At 34.9% G+C, this 18,009-nt stretch overlaps 1 protein-coding gene across 1 annotated transcript; it reads left to right on the top strand.

The window, feature by feature from the left end:
• The first annotated feature begins 3,092 nt into the window (after positions 1 to 3,092).
• On the top strand, positions 3,093 to 16,136 carry LOC143557007 (homeobox protein knotted-1-like 6). Its single transcript, XM_077046186.1, has 5 exons — positions 3,093 to 3,778; positions 3,856 to 3,978; positions 4,068 to 4,221; positions 14,935 to 15,176; positions 15,794 to 16,136. The coding sequence occupies exons 1-5, from the start codon at positions 3,494 to 3,496 to the stop codon at positions 15,950 to 15,952; spliced, it is 963 nt and encodes a 320-aa protein (XP_076902301.1). The 5' UTR covers positions 3,093 to 3,493; the 3' UTR covers positions 15,953 to 16,136.
• The last annotated feature ends 1,873 nt before the right edge of the window (positions 16,137 to 18,009 follow it).

Genomic DNA, 18,009 nt, shown 5'->3' with positions numbered 1-18,009 from the left:
TTATTTAAGATTAATATTATTTATTAATCCTTTTTTAACAATAAAATATTGCTTACTACCATAAACCCACATAATCCATCTTTCAACACTTGCAATGTATACCACAACATACAGTAAAAACTCGATAAATTAATACTCGATTATTTAATAAACTCTCTAAGATAATATTTTTTGCCGGTCCCGACTCGGTGATAGAGTGTTAAATTAATAATTCGCTAAAATTATAAGATAATACATTTTTGATAATTTCTTTAGACCCCGTATAAAATATAAATTAATAATTCCTTATATATAGCATATTACATGAATGATTTATGAATGTTTCTTGAAAAATGACTCAATTGTGTTTTGTTTTTTGTTGAAATCAATTTCCCCTTGAATCTCGTCTCTAATTTTTCTTAACATGGTAAGAACTTCTGGTGTTGTTTTCTCATAACTCAACAAGAAAATGTTCAATGTGATTGTCGCTTTAATAGCCTCGTTTCGCGAAGGGGCTCCATTGTAGAACTTTCACAATTTATGGGAGATTGAAGGTTTCTTTCAAATTGGGATGTTCATTTGATATACATGCATTGTATACAATAATTAAGTGGAAGCTCGAAAGGTGTTTGTAAACTAAGTATTCTACTATAAATTAATAAAATATTAATTAATATATAAATTAATAATTATTAATTTATCGATTAATTAATAACTCTTTTAATTAATACATTTTGGTGGTCCCAAGTGTATTATTTTATAGAGTTTCTACTGTATTTCAACAATTTTTTAATTTATCTTTAATTAAATTAAATAAACTATTTTCAAATCAAAAACATAAAATGTAAAATTAAAAAACATTCTACTAATTACAAAAGTTACAAGACTTGGAAAAAAAAACATAGATAAAATAATATAAAAAACAGTTAAAACTAAAAATAACAATAAAAGCTAAAATTAAGAACTACTGAAATTGAACTCGCCGAGTTGCGATAAGTCGGTATTCAAGGTATGCTTGATAAACTAAATCGTAAATCCAAATGCATTTCTCGGTTATGTAGTATAGTAATGGAGTCTTCATTGACGACATTGTTGTTTGGAGGATCAGGTATGTATCCCGGTGATATCGCCCTACCCTCGTCCTTTATGATCATATTGTTTAAAATGATGCAAGCGTACATGATCTTTCTTGTTTTGTTAGAATGAATTGGTCATGCTGATAATAGAATTATTCCTCATATTGCTTTCAAAAACACCAAAAGCCCTTTCAACGTCCTTCTTTGTCATGTCTTGTGTCTTTGCAAACTCTTGTTTTTTTTGGTTCAATTGGAAAAGAGTGTTCGAACAAGCGGTGTATGCACCATCGGCATGCAAGATAGTAATCTAACTCAAAATAGTTCTCGTTCACATCAAATGGACACCTGGGTGTCGTTCCATGCATTTGCTTGTTGAATATCAGTCACTAGTATAGGGTGTTTAGATAGTTGTTCAACCTGACGGGACAAAAAATGCTTGACATATCTATAAAATCTGCAAGGCAACCTCTTCGACAACTATCGTTGGTACAAATGATCTCCTAGCATGAAATTAGCCTAGCCACTCTGTTTGACATTCACGCTTAGTCTAGTGCGTACAGTCGATGCTTCCTATCATCCCTAGAAACCCATGGAGTCCGGCACGAGCCTCAAATAAGTTCTCTATCGTGACTGGTTGGTTAACGCAAATACTCTTTTCTGTACAATGAATTATATAGTCACAACAATATTGTAAACCGTTGTGCAATGTTCTTTTTGACATAGCTAGCACCTTATCGTAGGCGATAGCAACATACCCATATGCTAGTTGCCGAACTGCGGACATGTTCTCTTGAATGGTAGAAAGTCCCTTTTTCATCCTACCATCAAAATATTGTTGAAAATACTCAAAGTTGCCTCTAAATTGAAAACAATTTGTAAGAATAATGGCATCGACTTTCGAAACCTCCGCATGAAAATTTCTTCGTTGAATTTGGCATCTTCAACAAAGTAATCTCTCATTAGTTGTCTGTCTCCAGATTCAAGATCTCTGTCTATATAAACTCTTTCCGCTTGTCCGACTAAACAAAGGAACTTGACGGTTATTTGATCGTCATCAATGGAATCTGAGCTAGACGTCGGTATTTTAATAAGATCCATTTTTGAGAATAGGGGTAGATAATTTTTGTAGATAGAATAGAGATTTTTGATGTGAAGAATGAGATTTTAGTGTACAGAATTATTAATTTGGTTGGTTTTATATAGTAAAGTATTTAATTATTTCTTTTTTTTTATTTATTATTATTATTTTTATTATTATTATTATTAATATTAATGGTCAAATGACCATTAAATAGGATCCGTTGGAAGAAGCCGATCCCGATCGAGATGTTGTGCGGTGTGGTGATCATATCGTTGCAGCTTGTTTTTATTCCCGCTGGTGCAGGGTGGCACCAACCCTTAGGCCATGCGTATTGGACGAGAAATGGGGATCGGAGCGAATTTGGGCGATTTTTGTGGAGCACACCACCCCTCTGGGCGAATTTGGGGCGAAAAGGGGCGGCAGCGAGATGGATTTGTCGCCGGACATTGCATTGATTTTATTATTATCATAATACTATGTGTGTGTTATATATACATATATATAATATTATTATTATATTACTATTTTGTAGCACCTACACCATTACACCCCAAAAATAAATTTCTACCCTTTGATGACAGGGAGCCAAATATCGCAATTCGCCCAAATTTTTAGCCCCTCCACTACGCGTAGCCTTAGTGAGTATAAGTGTGAATACAAAACCTTGTCTTTTTTCTTTGTTTTGTTTTTTGAACAACCAACAAAATATCATAGAATAAAAAATCGTTACAAGAAAGATGCTAGCAATAAAAACACCTAGATAAAAATAATACAAACCTTGTCTAGATGACGCCTACGCAACAATACCTTTTATAAGGGGATTTGTTATAAATTATTCACACACCCTTCATAGGGTGTATATAGGATTTAAATGTGTGTTAAAAGGGTGTGTAAATAATCAAAAAAGGTGTATGAATAACCATGACCTTTATAACTCACTATGCCATTACGAACGCCCTAAATATACTTTTTCAACGATATAATAATATATTAAACTATGAAATGACCTTAAAACGATTCCTAGACCATCTTTCTTTTACAATAATAAATAAACATGGTATCCATTCCAGACCCTAACCTCTTCCATTGGCTACATCCAAAGCACATCCAACGGACCACAACTTCCTTAACCCCACTTTACAATCTTGGAACACCAACGCTCACAACTCGCGCGTGAACCATCCCATAAATAGAAGGATAGAAGAGAAATTAAGTAAGAAGATGAAAACATGGTGGCATACATGATGATGTTTATTAGATAAGACCAGACATTCAGGTGCTGCTGCTGCTGCTGCTTTTGCTATCACTTCTTCTTCCATTTACAATAATAATAATATCTTTTCATATTAACTCATTGATGGAGAACGAGAACATGTACGAATTGATGAATCACGACCAAATTTCGGATGCGGATGCTAATAGAGAGAGGTATTATCACGCTTTCGATAAGCGGACGATTCCACCCGTGTTTGCTGGTTCGAATATTAATATTCGAACCAGCAGTAGTAATTATAATAATAATAATAACAATAGTAGAGTGGGTGAAGAATTAGACGAAGAGTTATCAAGAAAGAATCGAGCGAAGATTATTTCGCACCCGATGTACCCTAGGTTGCTTCAAGCCTACATCGCTTGCCAAAAGGTAGTTCTATTTTGCAGCTTGTTGCCCGCTTACCTGCCTCTGTATTGTAATTGGATCCTTTTTATTATTATTATCAGGTGGGAGCCCCACCTGATATATCGAATTTATTCGATGAAATCTTTAGAGACGAAGATTTCAGTCGGAGCTCCAGCCGCGCGTGTGCGTGCTTGGGAGATGATCTGGAGCTTGATGAGTTTATGGTGTGTGTATAATTTGTTTTTTTGTGACATTCGTCATTTTTCGGTTCTGATTAATGGTGTAATTTTGTGAATATTTTTCTTGTTTGAAGGAAACTTATTGTGACTTGCTGGATAAGTATAGATCGGATCTGGCTAGACCGTTCGATGAAGCGACAATGTTTTTGAACAATATGCAAACTCAACTTACCAATCTATGCAAAGGAGGCGGTGGTGGTGGTGGTGGTTCTGTAACCTACCACACAGGTCTCTATTTCTTTTTCTCTCTCTATATACTATATGTCCGTACATCTTCATCATCTTCTATAAAAAAAACTTAATTTAAGTTATAATTAGTTAGGCTGAGGGGTGTGGGGCGCTAACCTGGGCGCGTGAGCCCCTCCGCTCGCGCCCCCAGGCGCTAACCCCACATCACCGGGGCGCGAATGGGGCGCGAGCGCGAGCCCCCAGGCAGGCGTGAGTGTGGTCGCGGGAGAAGAGAGAGAAAGAGCCGTTGTGGAGGCAGGAAAGAGCCGTTGAGCTCCAATATTTAAAAAAAAAAAACCTTAAAAACCTCTATATAATACCCCAAATTACTCCCATTTCAACCATATCAAAACACAATTTCACCTTACAAACTCCTATATAATATCCCAAACTCCTATATAATACCCAAAAATGTCTGGAAATTGGTACCCAAACCTAGATTCATATTATATTGACGACGATTTATGGTCGTCACCAGACCAACCGATGTTTTATTCGGGGCCGCAAGAAACATCCGGCTTTCAACCATCCAACATACAACCGTCTCCTAACTTTGTTGTTCCAGAGACACAAGAATCACACGGTGATGCTACGGGAGCAAGAAGACGCGTCCACCGGAAAAAACAACTTGTAACGGACGGGCCGGGACCGGCTTCGACTCCGAGGACGAAACGGAAAACCACTCCGTGGTCATCGGATGAGAAGGAAAAAAGTCGAATGAGAGATTTGGACTTCCTTACTAGAGACTTCAGTAACCTAAATCCGGTCGATCAAATGCTGATGGAAAAGCAAAAGGAACGTATCCGAAAGAGGTTGATCGAAGAAGACCAAGCCGAAGAATAAGAATAATGTTTTTTTAGTACTTTTATTTTTATTTTATTTTTAGATATTAATGTATTTTTTTTAATGTGTGTTTTTTTTAATAATTTATGAGATTTTTTAATAATACGTTTTTTGAATATATTTATAAAAAAATAAAAAAAAAATCCGCTGGAGCCCCTGCTGGAGCCCCCACTCGCGCCCCCATTAGAGCCCCACACCCCTCAGCCTTATTTTCACTTCATCATGCATTTTATAGTGATGTCATCTATATTTTTATAATATTTTATTTTATCGTTTTTTCGCCAATTGTGTTAGTGTTATTGGCGGCAGCAGCCCGAGGAATTGGAAATTAGAAACCCTGGCTTTGCTGATTTGGATTTTTTTCATACTAATTACAAGTTTAATTATGTGTTTTTATTTATCAAGGGAGTCTAGAAACCCTAGAAAACCCAATTTGTTTTGAATTTATATTTTTGGGGATACATGCTTGGCAAGTTAAAACTAATAAAATATTCACTGAATTACCACAAATAGATAACAACAGGTTGGATATGTTTTCTGGTTTTCTTATGTTATTTACTGAATAAAATACTATATGTTGAAGATTTGAGATAAAGACAGGAGATAAAATTTATGAGGATAACTGTCATTAACAAAAAATAAAATAAATAAACTCACTATAAAAATTAAACAGATTAAGATAACTCAATTTCAAAAACAGTCGGAGAGAAAACTGTGAAAATAAATAAACTTATGTAAAATCAAGTTATAGTCTATAAACAACAAACATCATAGCTAGGTTTATAAGAAAACATTTACTCCCAACTAAATACTAATGTCTGGACACACACTTTGTAGTTTGTACACATAGTTCTGCAAGTGTTAGAAAAGGTATAATATAGGATTGTACAAGTATCAGGAATTTAGTAAGCATCATATATACACCAATTTTTCGAGATAAAAACTTCTGTAAAGAAGTATGTGGGTATCCAAAAATGTAAAATATGATGTCAAAATATTAGACTGGAAGTATATTGAAAAGATGATATATTATTAGATTTGAAATTAGTTTCATTGGATACCATATTGAGATGATAAAACCTGGTCTGTTACCAAAAACCTGCCACATAGTAAAAATTATGTAAACAATTATTTAGTAGAAAATAAATTAAATCTTACTAAACAACCTTTTTGCATAATATTTAATTATTGTAATGTCATTTAGAAATATATCATTACTTTTTTCCTTTAAAGTGGTTTTCATTTGTTGTATAAGAGAAATTTGTGATTCTGTAATAGTGTAAAACTTGTACATGGTACTGGTATTTGAGCCTATGCCTATGCATGATCAAAGAGTTAATTGTTTATTAGGTTTGATTCCTAAGGTTAAGTGCAAATCATCTACTTTAAGACAATATCATTTTCAGCTGATGAGTTTAGTCTTAATTCCGAAAGAGTCCCATGCATGAAATTTAATTACATATATACAATATCTGAGAAGTTTATTATATTTTGCTTAAACCATGTAAGTTTTGTAGTTTTTGGTTAAAAGATATATAAAATAACTGTTGCTTTTATAATCAGTGTTAAATTCAATTCCATCACTTTCTCTAAAAAGTTTCAGTTCTATGTCCATATAACCCATTTTAAAACATTAATATTCCATCCTGTGCATAAATGGTGGTTAAAAGTATGGAGAAACAAAGGTAAAGTTGATAAAATTGGAAGCTTTTCTTGAATATTTACTATTTAGTCAGGAACTTTGTTGTTAAGTTTCAGGAACATTTTTTAGAATACAAGAGTATGAAATAATAAAACTCAATAGATATTATTTGAGGCGACTACTTGTTGCGAGTGATAAAAGACATCAATCATAACCAGGACCCTCTTAAATCGTGTAACATTATACAACCCATTTAACTTGTGTAACTAAACAAGTTGACGTGTTAGCATGTCACAGGGTTTGTAATAAACGGGTTAAATGAGTCGTAAATAGGTTGACTGCTTGATTTGTTTAATTGTTTAATAAACGGGTTACAAACGTTACTAATACGACAACCCAAAACCTACATACTTTTATATCGTGCTTCATGTCATTTCCTCTAGACTAATACAAATAAAAAGTGAGGTTAAATAATTTTGCAACTGGTCCTTTTCCTCTCCACTACATAAAACAAATAATCCTTACAAATAATTTGGCATTTTGGTTTTCTAAATTTATGATAGAAAAAGATGTTTCACTAGTAGGGTCACATGTTCTTTCACCATTTTAGTGTTCTTATTACTTTGCTTGTTTTTCAGTTGCATGGGAAAGATAGGGCAAGAAACTCAGAACCATTTTGTTTTCTCCTCATAGAAATGGTGATACATTATTAAAATAACAAGTCTAATCATGCTAAGATCTTGTACCCAAAAGCAAAATCTTTTTCTATCAAGTGTTTCATGAATCCTCACTAAAATATATAAAATAAAATAAAACTACTGTAGATACTTAAGAGTGATGACATGGTTAGTACAAGTACAACAGTGAACTTAAAAACTTTTATTGGTTTGGCCAATACCTAGAGCTTTCTTTTTCCTACTTGCATATATCTTATCAATAAATATAAGACAGCTTGCTAGTTCAAAACTATGAAATATATTAAATCATTGGTTTTTTTTGGATAAAATATCATTCGTTTTTCAAAATTTTGTTGTGGAAAGGGGTGTAATTTTATGTTGTAAGTTTTGTTTTCTTTTGTTTAGTTTCTAGCTTCTTACTAGTTGAATTTGATGAAATTTGTCGTTTCATAAAAAATCTATCAATAAATAAATATTCTTATAAGTATAAAGTAATAGAATCTTACCACATGATACTTAGTTTTAACTAGGCTTGTAAGCGAACACAAATGGAGCGTGCTTGTTTTAGTTTGTTTAATATGTACATAATAAACGATCTATCAATAAACGATTGTTTAATTAAATATATGAATGAATGTAACAAATAAACTTAAACATACATAAACTAGCAAACGTAAAGTGAACTAAGTGACCTAACATAAAAGAATTTAAATGAACAAACGTTCATGAACATAAATGAACGACACACACGCTCATGCTCATTCGTTTAACTAATAAAACAAATATTACATAAACAACTTTCACTTCATCTACAAACGTAATTAATTAGCAGTATTATATGTATATATTATATTTGAATCTATACCTTAGCTTTTAAATCAATTTCTAGACTCAAGTTAGAGCTGTTGTATTATCGTCTTGTCTTGGACAAATATAGATTTAAGAGTAGATTTAGAGTGAGTCTGAGTTTGCAGTTCAAAGGAATATAATAATAATCTTACCTCTACATTAATAATAGATTACTTAGAATTTGATAATCATCTTCACATCTATATCAAAGAAAAACACAAGAAAAAGATAAATTTATCTATAATATATATAAATGAAGACATAAAAATCCTATGTGTCGCGATATTGTCGCTCCCTCTGTTTTTGGAGTCTCCAGATTTCCTTGATTTTTCTCATGCATTTGACTCGAATTCATTGGTATGGGTATTACCAAACCCAGATATTCGTTGAACGGGTTATAACATCTCATTAAATTAAAAATTATTCTCACCAATTTATTGATGTAAAAATCCTATAAAATAGGATATACTAAAAATTAATATATTATTGATTTTAAAAGATATATATATATATATATATATATATATATATATATATATTATTAAAATTAAAAAACCAATTTATAGTAAAAGAAATAAACGGGTCTTGGGTCTCATCAAAATCAAATAGCTTTTAAACCGGACTATAACATTTCATTTATTTGTGAAACAATATATCATCAAACAATAAATATATTATTAACTTCATACAATAAAAAAATATAAATTCAGAAAATAAATAAATATTAGAACAAATAATATAAAACAACTCTCGTAATACGAGGAATAAAATAATAATAATCTTACCTCTACATTAATAATAGATTACTTAGAATTTGATAATCATCTTCACATCTATATCAAAGAAAAACACAAAAACACAAGAAAAAGATAGATTTATATAAGGCTGAGGGGTGTGGGGGGCGCGAGAGGGGGCGCGAGTGGGGGCTCCAGCCAATAATATTGTGACGTGTGGCAGAGAGAGAAAGTTGATAAGATGGGTGTTGGTAGTGGTGCTCGCGCCCCGGGACATGGTGTGGAGGGGCGCGAGAGGGGGCGCGAGCGGTTTTTTTTTTATTTTTTTATAAATGTATTAAAAAAACGTATTATTAAAAAAACTCAAAAATTATTTAAAAAAACACACATTAATTAAAAAAACACATTAATATCTAAAAAAAAAATTAAAGTACTAAAAAAAACATTATTCTTATTCTTCGGCTTGGTCTTCTTCGATCAACCTCTTCCGGATACGTTCTTTTTGTTTTTCCATCAGCATTTGGTCGACCGGATTTAGGTTACTGAAGTCTCTTGTAAGGAAGTCCAAATCTCTCATTCTTTTTTTTTCCTTTTTGTCATTAGAGACCACCTCCATGGTTTTGTTGAATTTATTGAGGGATTCAACAAGATCGGTGATGTTTACGGCTTCCCCCTGAGCCGGTGTTTTCCCCCTGGCGTCCCTTCCCAATGGCCGCCTCCTCGGCGGTGAAGACGTTTCCTCCCCCGCAACGTTTAGGTCGAATCCAACCCGGCAATCCGACCCGGCGGAAGTGCTATACGCTCCAGACGAACTAGTTTTAGTCCGTTTCGGCCCTACTTCCGCATCAAGGTCCGGCGCCACCAGCTCAACCCACTTAGAACACCTTCTCAACCTCTCCCACACCTTTACATCGTCCCACGTCTTCACCGTCCCATACCTCCGCAGGCACTCCTGCTTCCACTCTTCGACAGTGAAATTATAAACCGCCAAATCGTCACTGCCACTTGGTCTCATACGACCGACGTTCCTGTTGAACAGATTAGTAAACAAGCCGACAAATTTTCTGATTTCGGTCCACCGACCCGAAATCATATCGGCGTTCCGCTCTGTACTCCCAACGAGCGAATAGAACGTCTCCCTAACCTTTGTCCAAAAGACCTTGCTCTTTTGGTAGTCCGCTGCAAAATGCATAAATAAATTTGTAAGTCATTTAACTTTTTTATTTAACTTTTTTATTAAAAATCATTTTTAAAAACGTTAAAACAATTACCGCAACGCCGATCCTCAGAAATGACTATCCAAGCCCGACACAGGGCTTCCTTCTCATCCGATGACCACAGAGTGGTTTTCCGTTTCGTCCTTCCAGTCGAAGCCGAACCCGACCCGTCCGTTGCAACTTGTTTTTTCCGGTGGACGCGTCTTCTTTGTCCCGCAGCTTCACCTTCTGGTTCTTGTGTCTCCGGAACAACAAAGTTAGGAGACGGTTGTATGTTGGATGGTTGAAAGCCGGATGATTGTTGCGACCCCGAATAAAACATCGGTTGGTCCGGTGCCGACCATAAATCGTCGTAACTGTAATCTGAATCTAGGTTTGGGTACCAATTTCCAGCCATGTTTTTAAAAAAAGGTTTCGAAGATGGGGTGATTTTGGGTTTTGGGTGTGGTATGTGATATTGGTATGTGATATTGGTTTTGGGTGTGGTATGTGATATTGGTTTATATAGAGAAAAAATTTTTTTTTTTTTAATAAACATTATGAGCCCAACGGCTCTATTTACGCAACCCAAGACTCCTTCACGCGTATTCCCAGCCGCTACCCCTCTTGCGCCTGCCTCTTTTTCCGCGCTCGCGCCCCTCTCGCGCCCCTCTTGCGCCTCGGTGGTGTGGTGCTCGCGCCCCGGGGCGCGAGCGGATGGGCTCACGCGCCCCCTGTCGCGCTCCACACCCCTCAGCCTAATATATATACATATAAGTCAATTTAATTAATTAAAAAAATCAGGTGTGAGTAAGAGGACACAAGTCACTATTTGAGTCTGGCAAAAGCTATAGGAATAGTATTTATTATGAACTCTAGCCAGGAGGAGTAAGTGAATATGAAACTTTTTTTCAAAACATGAAAAAGTGTTTTGTCAGTGTTACCTTAATTACTTATAAAACCCTACCTTTTTCCTGTACTTGATGAGAGTTTAAGTCATTAGTTAAATAAGGTAACAGCAGTAGCATGAAGCCAACGAGGTAGCTAGTCAAAGGTGCGTGCTTTGCGGGTTATCTTTCTTTCTTTAAATTTTATTAGAAGTCCGTACAGATTAAAAGAAGAAAGACTCTCTAGGCTCTGCTTGCGATTCGACACAACGAACCTTGTATTATCATATCATATTTTTTTTCATGGGGCCCCACCCACCATTCAATCTTTTGGGGGGTGTTTGGTACAGAGAATGGAAATGGAGTGAAAATAGAAATGGAAATTGAATTGTAGAGAAAGAGAATTGGTATGGAGAATAAGAATCATTTCTCTTGTTTGGTACACGAGAAAATAAACAGAGAACTCTACCATACCCAACCCCACCTCCACCCAACCTGACACCACTCACCACCGCAGCCCCACCACCACAGCCCCACACCACCAGCACCACCACCACTGCCCTTTCTTCAACCACAGCCCACCACCACCAGCTGCCGCCACCAAACCCCCTTCTTCAACCACAGTACACAAGAAATTAAAAAGATTCTTTTTGGAACATAAGATATAGAAAAAGGAGGCTCAGATCTGTCATCACTGCCTCTTTGGAGATTTTGTGGTGGTTGTTTTGGTGGCGATGATGATGATGATAATCAGAAGCCACCTGCAACCACCGCCGATTTCCACCACCACTGTCACCCACCTGCGACCACAATCAACCGGTTACCATCTCTGTGTTCACCACTGCGAACGGCGGAGACGGGGTGGTGGTTGCAGACTTGGAGACGAGGTGGCGGTTGCAGACTTGGAGACGAGGTGGTGGCCCGGAGACGGGGTGGTGGCCGGAGACGAGGTGGTGGCCGGAGACGAGGTGGTGACATGCTATGAGGAGGCTGCTGAGAAATGGATTTCTCTTTGTTTTAAAGAGAAATGGAATTCTCTAGTTTTAGAGAAATAGAAAGAGAAATAGAAATGAAAAGTGGAAAACAAACAAAAGAAATATTTCTAATTCCATTTCTCCCCAATCAAATCCTTCTATCAAACACCCCCTTGGTGTTTTCACATCCTTCGTATTAATCATTCAACCCTATTATATTGTACTACCACATCCTGGATTTTTAGTCTTACCCTTTTATTTGACAGCTAATTTTATTGAAAAACAAAGACTATCAAGAAGCTAGCCAATCAAACAAGAAGCTAGCCAATCAAACAACAAAACGTCTACAAATAATGCACCTGAGCTTTAGTCTTACCTATATTTATATCATTATTATTGTTATTTTTTTTATTTTTTTATAACTTGAAAGTCCAAGCGATTACAATGAGGTGACTAGTTAACGGCAACAAGTTGCGCCGCAACCTCTTTTTGAATAGCTAACCTAATCATACTAAATACAAAATTTTGGTTCGTAGAGGCCGATAAATTAGTATACACGACCCTTTGATCTCTGTTCAAAAGTTCAACCGCCTTTGGGGCTAAGAAACTAAACATGTCAAAGGCAAAAGAGATAAACACGTGTTGATTCTCAAGGTAAGCTTTCTCGTGTTTAGCAACCTTTCCCGACTCCACCTTCAACGCAGCCTACCCCGCTACAAACTCATTGTCCTATAGCCCAACAAGCGGAGACACTCCGGTGAAGTCCACACAAGTGTGTTTCCATCCTAGCAATCCAAAAACAAGTATATCAGTTGGTCGTAAAGTGGACCTCCCTTCAAGCGAATCCGTCAGAAAGTTAACGAGGGGCTCATTTTTAGCAGAAATTCCTGCCCGTTTAAGAACATCACATAATATTGTTATTATATATATTATGAGAAATTTGACCGGATTGAGGAGGTTACTTGTTAATTAGGAAAAAACAAGACAATATTGGATTCTAATGGAGTAAATATGTCATACAGGGTTGTCCCATCCTTGAAAATCGCTAAAAGTTCCGTCACCACAATGAGTATAAAAATTGGGTCCTATAAAACCTAAAATATAAACTAAAAAGAAATTTATATAACTTATCAAACGTAAAACATATGATGAATTTGAATTCAGTCTTATTAACTAGAAAATATGATTCTACAACCGACTATGATGGTTCGGTACACGGTTTGAAATAAAAAACCATGCCATTTTATGTTCATGGCTGGCTACACCTTTTATTTTTTTTATTAATTACTATTAAGTAAAAAGGTTTATCAATCACTATCATTCTATCAAGTAAAAAGGTTAAGTATAAAATGTATATTTTTACAATGTTCGTGTATTATAGTACATGTATTATTATGCATGCATGCGTACATAAATCCTGGATGTGTATTTATTATTATTGCTAGTAGAAAGCATGGACAGGAGCTGGTTTTCATTTCTAAACAAGCTTTGATAGAAAACCCGATACCCAAATAGTGTCTTAATTATTCTTAACCATTAGGTGTGTTTTGTGTTTTATATTTTGGTAAAGTTTTCTACATACACGTTTTTAGTGACTTTTTTTCCTTAAGGAATACGTTTTTAAAGGATGTGAAAACGAATAATGTTTAGATAGTAACTACACTTTTTGTGAAACTACAATGTCATAAAAGGTCAAAATCTAGTACTCAATATTCTTCAATACAAATAGGCCATAGGGTTTTGTGTCTTACCCAATCTTTTCTACCCGTAGGTAAAATCCTAGACCCCTTTAGACTTTAACCTAAAATTTAAGTGGCACTTTGTAGGGCGTACAGTATTCTTAAAATTATTTCCTAAAATCTGTAGCATTTCGTATTTTTCACCAGTTTTGAGTACAAAAACATAAAATGATTTCCAATTTTCTTAAAGAAGATGATTTCTTATTTTCTTTATCAAACATCTTACTTCTCAACCCACGGTCAATTCGTATAACATCCGGTTCGGGTTTGGTATTTTTCATTTGGATGTTAGTTCCGGTTGTTCCAAGGTGAACTCGGAGTTGGGTGTTATTTTTGAGTCTTTGAGATGATGCGAAAACATGACAAAAAACTTAACACTTATTTTGTGGATTTTTTTGTTGTAAAATTGTAAGTTTAAAGTATTAATATACAAAAATTAAAAGAATACTAGCTAAATAAGTCGCGTTCGTTTCAACTCGAAATTTTTTTTATCTTGTTCGGATTCACACATCTGACATGATTTTGAGTTCTGTATGATGTGTTGTGTTCGAGTTTGTGTCAAATTTTTGGGACGTGTTTGTTTGAACTATCAATTACCCGCGAACACGACAGATGTGTTGACCCCTTTGATTTTATAAATTTTCCACATAAAGGTCCTTTCTGTTATAACTTTAACTGGATTGCTATTTCTCACAAAATTAAAAAATAAAAGAGAAATAAGTATCCCATTTTATGGTCTAGACATAATTAATAACACACTTCTATATTTTTAGTTTTAAATTCATACTTTTAAAGTATTATAAATATGCAAATTAAATTAGTAAACAAGTTCCGATTTATATAGGATGTGTTCGCGTCAACCTGAAAAACTCTTGTCGTGTTCGGGTTCATACGTCCAAAATGATTTCGGTTTCTTAATTTCTTGCTTGGGATCATATCTGATTCAACCCGTCAACCCACAAACTCGACCCGTTTAACACCCTTACTCAACACAATTCACCTAAAGGACATTTGATTCGGAATAACTAACTCACATAGGGAAGCATCTCAGTCAAATGCATCAATTTTTCATTTATCCTAGCCTTGGAACAATCATGTTCACATTTAGTTTCCTAATAATGCTTTGCATATGTAGATAACTACCAGTATATATATGATTTTGTGAAAAGCAGATGAAAGTGTAGAAGAAGATTTAAGCAGTAGGGAATTAGAAGAGTCAGAAGTGCTGAAATCCAGCTGGGCAACAAATGAAGATAGAGCACTCAAGGATAAACTTTTAAGAAAATATAGCAAGTACATCAGTTCCCTCAAGCATGAATTCTCAAACAAGAAAAAGAAAGGAAAGCTACCAAAAGAAGCAAGACAAGTTCTTCTTGACTGGTGGAACATTCACTATAGATGGCCTTATCCAACTGTAAGTACATATATAAACCAAATACTTAGATTTAGTAGTTTAACCCTTTATTAGGGGTGTTGTTCCAGTTGAAATTCGGGTTTTGGGTTTCTTAGGTCGGGTTTCTTGGGTTTGAGATTTTTAAATTCATACCAGAAACCCGATCCGAAATTGTCATGGTTTTTTCTGGTTTAGTATTATCTGGTTTGAGTATCTGACCTAGCGTATTAAAAAATAATAAACAACATAATCCAAGAACACACCCGTAATCAAGTAAATTATATAAAAAAAGGTCCAATACATAAACATCTTTAATCTTCACGTCTGATCCTTTATTTGTTCCTTAATTTCTAAAATTGTATTAAAAAATAAAATAAAATAAGTGAAATGCATAGGGGTTTTTTTGTTGGTTTCCATACAGATCGATTAGTGGAATACGACAAGGCTCTCTGATAAGAACATATTTTTAGGTTTTAAAACGTACATAATATTCGAGTTGACCAGAAACCCAAAAATTAGAACCAAGAACCGACCTGAATTACTATGGTTCGGGTTTACTCAGGTCAAGTTTTGAACTTCGGTTAAAAATGGCACGTATAATTTGACCCTTTAAATTGTGACGTTGAAACCTTGTGCAGGAAGCAGACAAGATTGCACTAGTGGAATCAACGGGGTTGGATCAAAAACAGATAAGTAATTGGTTCATAAATCAAAGAAAACGTCACTGGAAACCATCAGAGAATATGCAGTTTGCGGTGATGGATAGTTTGTGCGGGTCGTTTCTTGTCAACAATTAATAGAGGTGGTCTCAATCTCTCTTGAGTTAATCATGTCGTGTCATGTATAATTAATATAATATCATCAATAATCCTATAATATTTAATGACTTTTAGGTTACTTCATTAAGTGCAGTAATCAGTATTCTCAAACATAAATCCTGATTACACTTGAGTTAGTTCTAACTTAAAATATACATATTTCATATATATGCCTTTTGGAAACTTTATAGTATCATATAACATGTTATTTATCATTCTATCTTAACAAACACTCTTTTAATTGTTTATCCATGTACATGTTTTGTATATAACCATTTCAAAAACCGTTGACGAGCAAACCAGATCCGATCGATTTTACTATTAGAAAAATTGAGTATTATCAACGGAATATATCTGTTCGTAATTACCAAAGAATTTTCAACGGAAAACACTTACACCGAAAAAATCTTTAAAATGTATTATTAAATCAAATAGTCACTAATCACCGAATGACTAGTCGGTAATCACCGACTGTTACTGAAAAATTTACAGCGACTTGTACAGTTTCATTGTCTAATAAAAGTGAACAATACGCCTAAAGATAATCTATCAGTAATCCTAGCTATATTTAAGGTAAAGAAAACACTTATTTGCATGGTATCCAACGTTGTCCATTTATGTACCTCAACTTTTATTTCCTGTGCAGTAAGACATGGTTGCAAAATTTGATAAATTTATATTACACCACCACATATTATTTTTAATAAGTTCCTAGTTTATCACACATATATCTAGATCCCACAATTTAATCAAATTAAATCACATCACATAGGATTCTTGATTCTTAAGTTCTACCCTTGTTGAGTTAGGAACTCATAGCGAAACATGTCGATCGATCATTCCAACTAATTCCAATCATAATCAACTTATAATACATTTGTTTATTTCTTAAGGTTATTAATTTTCTCTTCTTTTTAAGAGTTTCAGACCGTCCTTCTTTTTCTTCCTTTGCACTAAAATATACACTTTACTTCTAAGTTGTGACTATATTATCTACATAAGTTAACATCTTCATAGCTCAACTTTAGACTTTTAGACTAACTTTAACACCAAATATCATAGTATGGCAATTATATGTCTTTTAAGGGAAAAACCCACTAAAGTCCATCTTTCGAGTTCCGATCACACAACTTCGAACATAAATATTGTTTTGGACAAAAAGTGAGGTATAGTGCTAATACGATAATGACAAGTGTGCAATCGTAATATTATTGAACTTGGTGTACGGCTTCGAATTGTTGTTCTTGTATGATGATCATTTATTCTTATCGGGGGATTCTTGTTTCGTTTGCCCCCTAAGACGATCCTGAATCCTTTTATCATCTTCTAATCGGATGAATCTTAACGCCTTGTTCCTGACTTCATCTAAGGTCCTGCACGGAGTCATCACAAGATCGTCATAAAATGGGGAGTCCCTTTAAAGTCTCATCTTGAATGCTTCAACAGCCGTAGCCATATCAAGATTAGGTAGTTCTAGGGCTTCCCTGCCAAACCTTGTAACAAAATCCCTTAAGGATTCATCATAAGGTTGGACAACTCTATATAAATCACTAGTTAACTTCTCAAATTTTCTACTACAAGAAAACTGGCTGTTGAACAAGTTAACTAAATGTGAAAAAGATGTAACAGAATAACGAGGAAGACTTAGCAGCCATTTAAGTGCAGATCATGTTGGTGTGAATCCGAAACCCTTGCATAGACAAGCTTCCTTGAGTCTTTCAGGAATTGGATTGATCTCCATCCTTTCCCTATACTGAGCCACGTGCTCTTCCGGATCAGTGGTCCCATCATACACCTTCATGTTGGGTGTTTGAAAGCGTTTTGGGATCTCCGCATCGCATATCGGTGGAGCAAATCTGGACAACTTATGGCTTCCTTCTGGTATTTCAGGATTGGACGGACCACTCCTGGCACGCTGGATATCATATCCTTAAGCTTCTGAAGTTCCCTAGCCATAGCCTGATTGATACATGTATCCTGCATAGAGCCAAAGTTAGTGTCTGAGGATATGTGATTATAGGTGTTACCTCTTGGTT

The sequence above is a fragment of the Bidens hawaiensis genome, unplaced genomic scaffold (genome assembly GCF_021521415.1).
Source record: "Bidens hawaiensis isolate Kalapana, Puna unplaced genomic scaffold, B.hawaiensis_p1.1 tig00001087_1, whole genome shotgun sequence".
NCBI lineage: Eukaryota > Viridiplantae > Streptophyta > Magnoliopsida > Asterales > Asteraceae > Bidens > Bidens hawaiensis.
Note: the sequence above shows the minus strand (reverse complement) of the source record. Positions and strands in the feature narration are given on the sequence as shown.

Excerpts from the sequence above, each read along its gene's own strand:
- LOC143557007 (XM_077046186.1), top strand. The coding sequence starts at position 3,494 with ATGGAGAACGAGAACATGTACGAATTGATGAATCACGACCAAATTTCG. Across the intron at positions 3,979-4,067 it reads TGGAGCTTGATGAGTTTATG|GAAACTTATTGTGACTTGCT; the intron begins GTGTGTGTATAA and ends TCTTGTTTGAAG. Across the intron at positions 15,177-15,793 it reads ATAGATGGCCTTATCCAACT|GAAGCAGACAAGATTGCACT; the intron begins GTAAGTACATAT and ends AACCTTGTGCAG.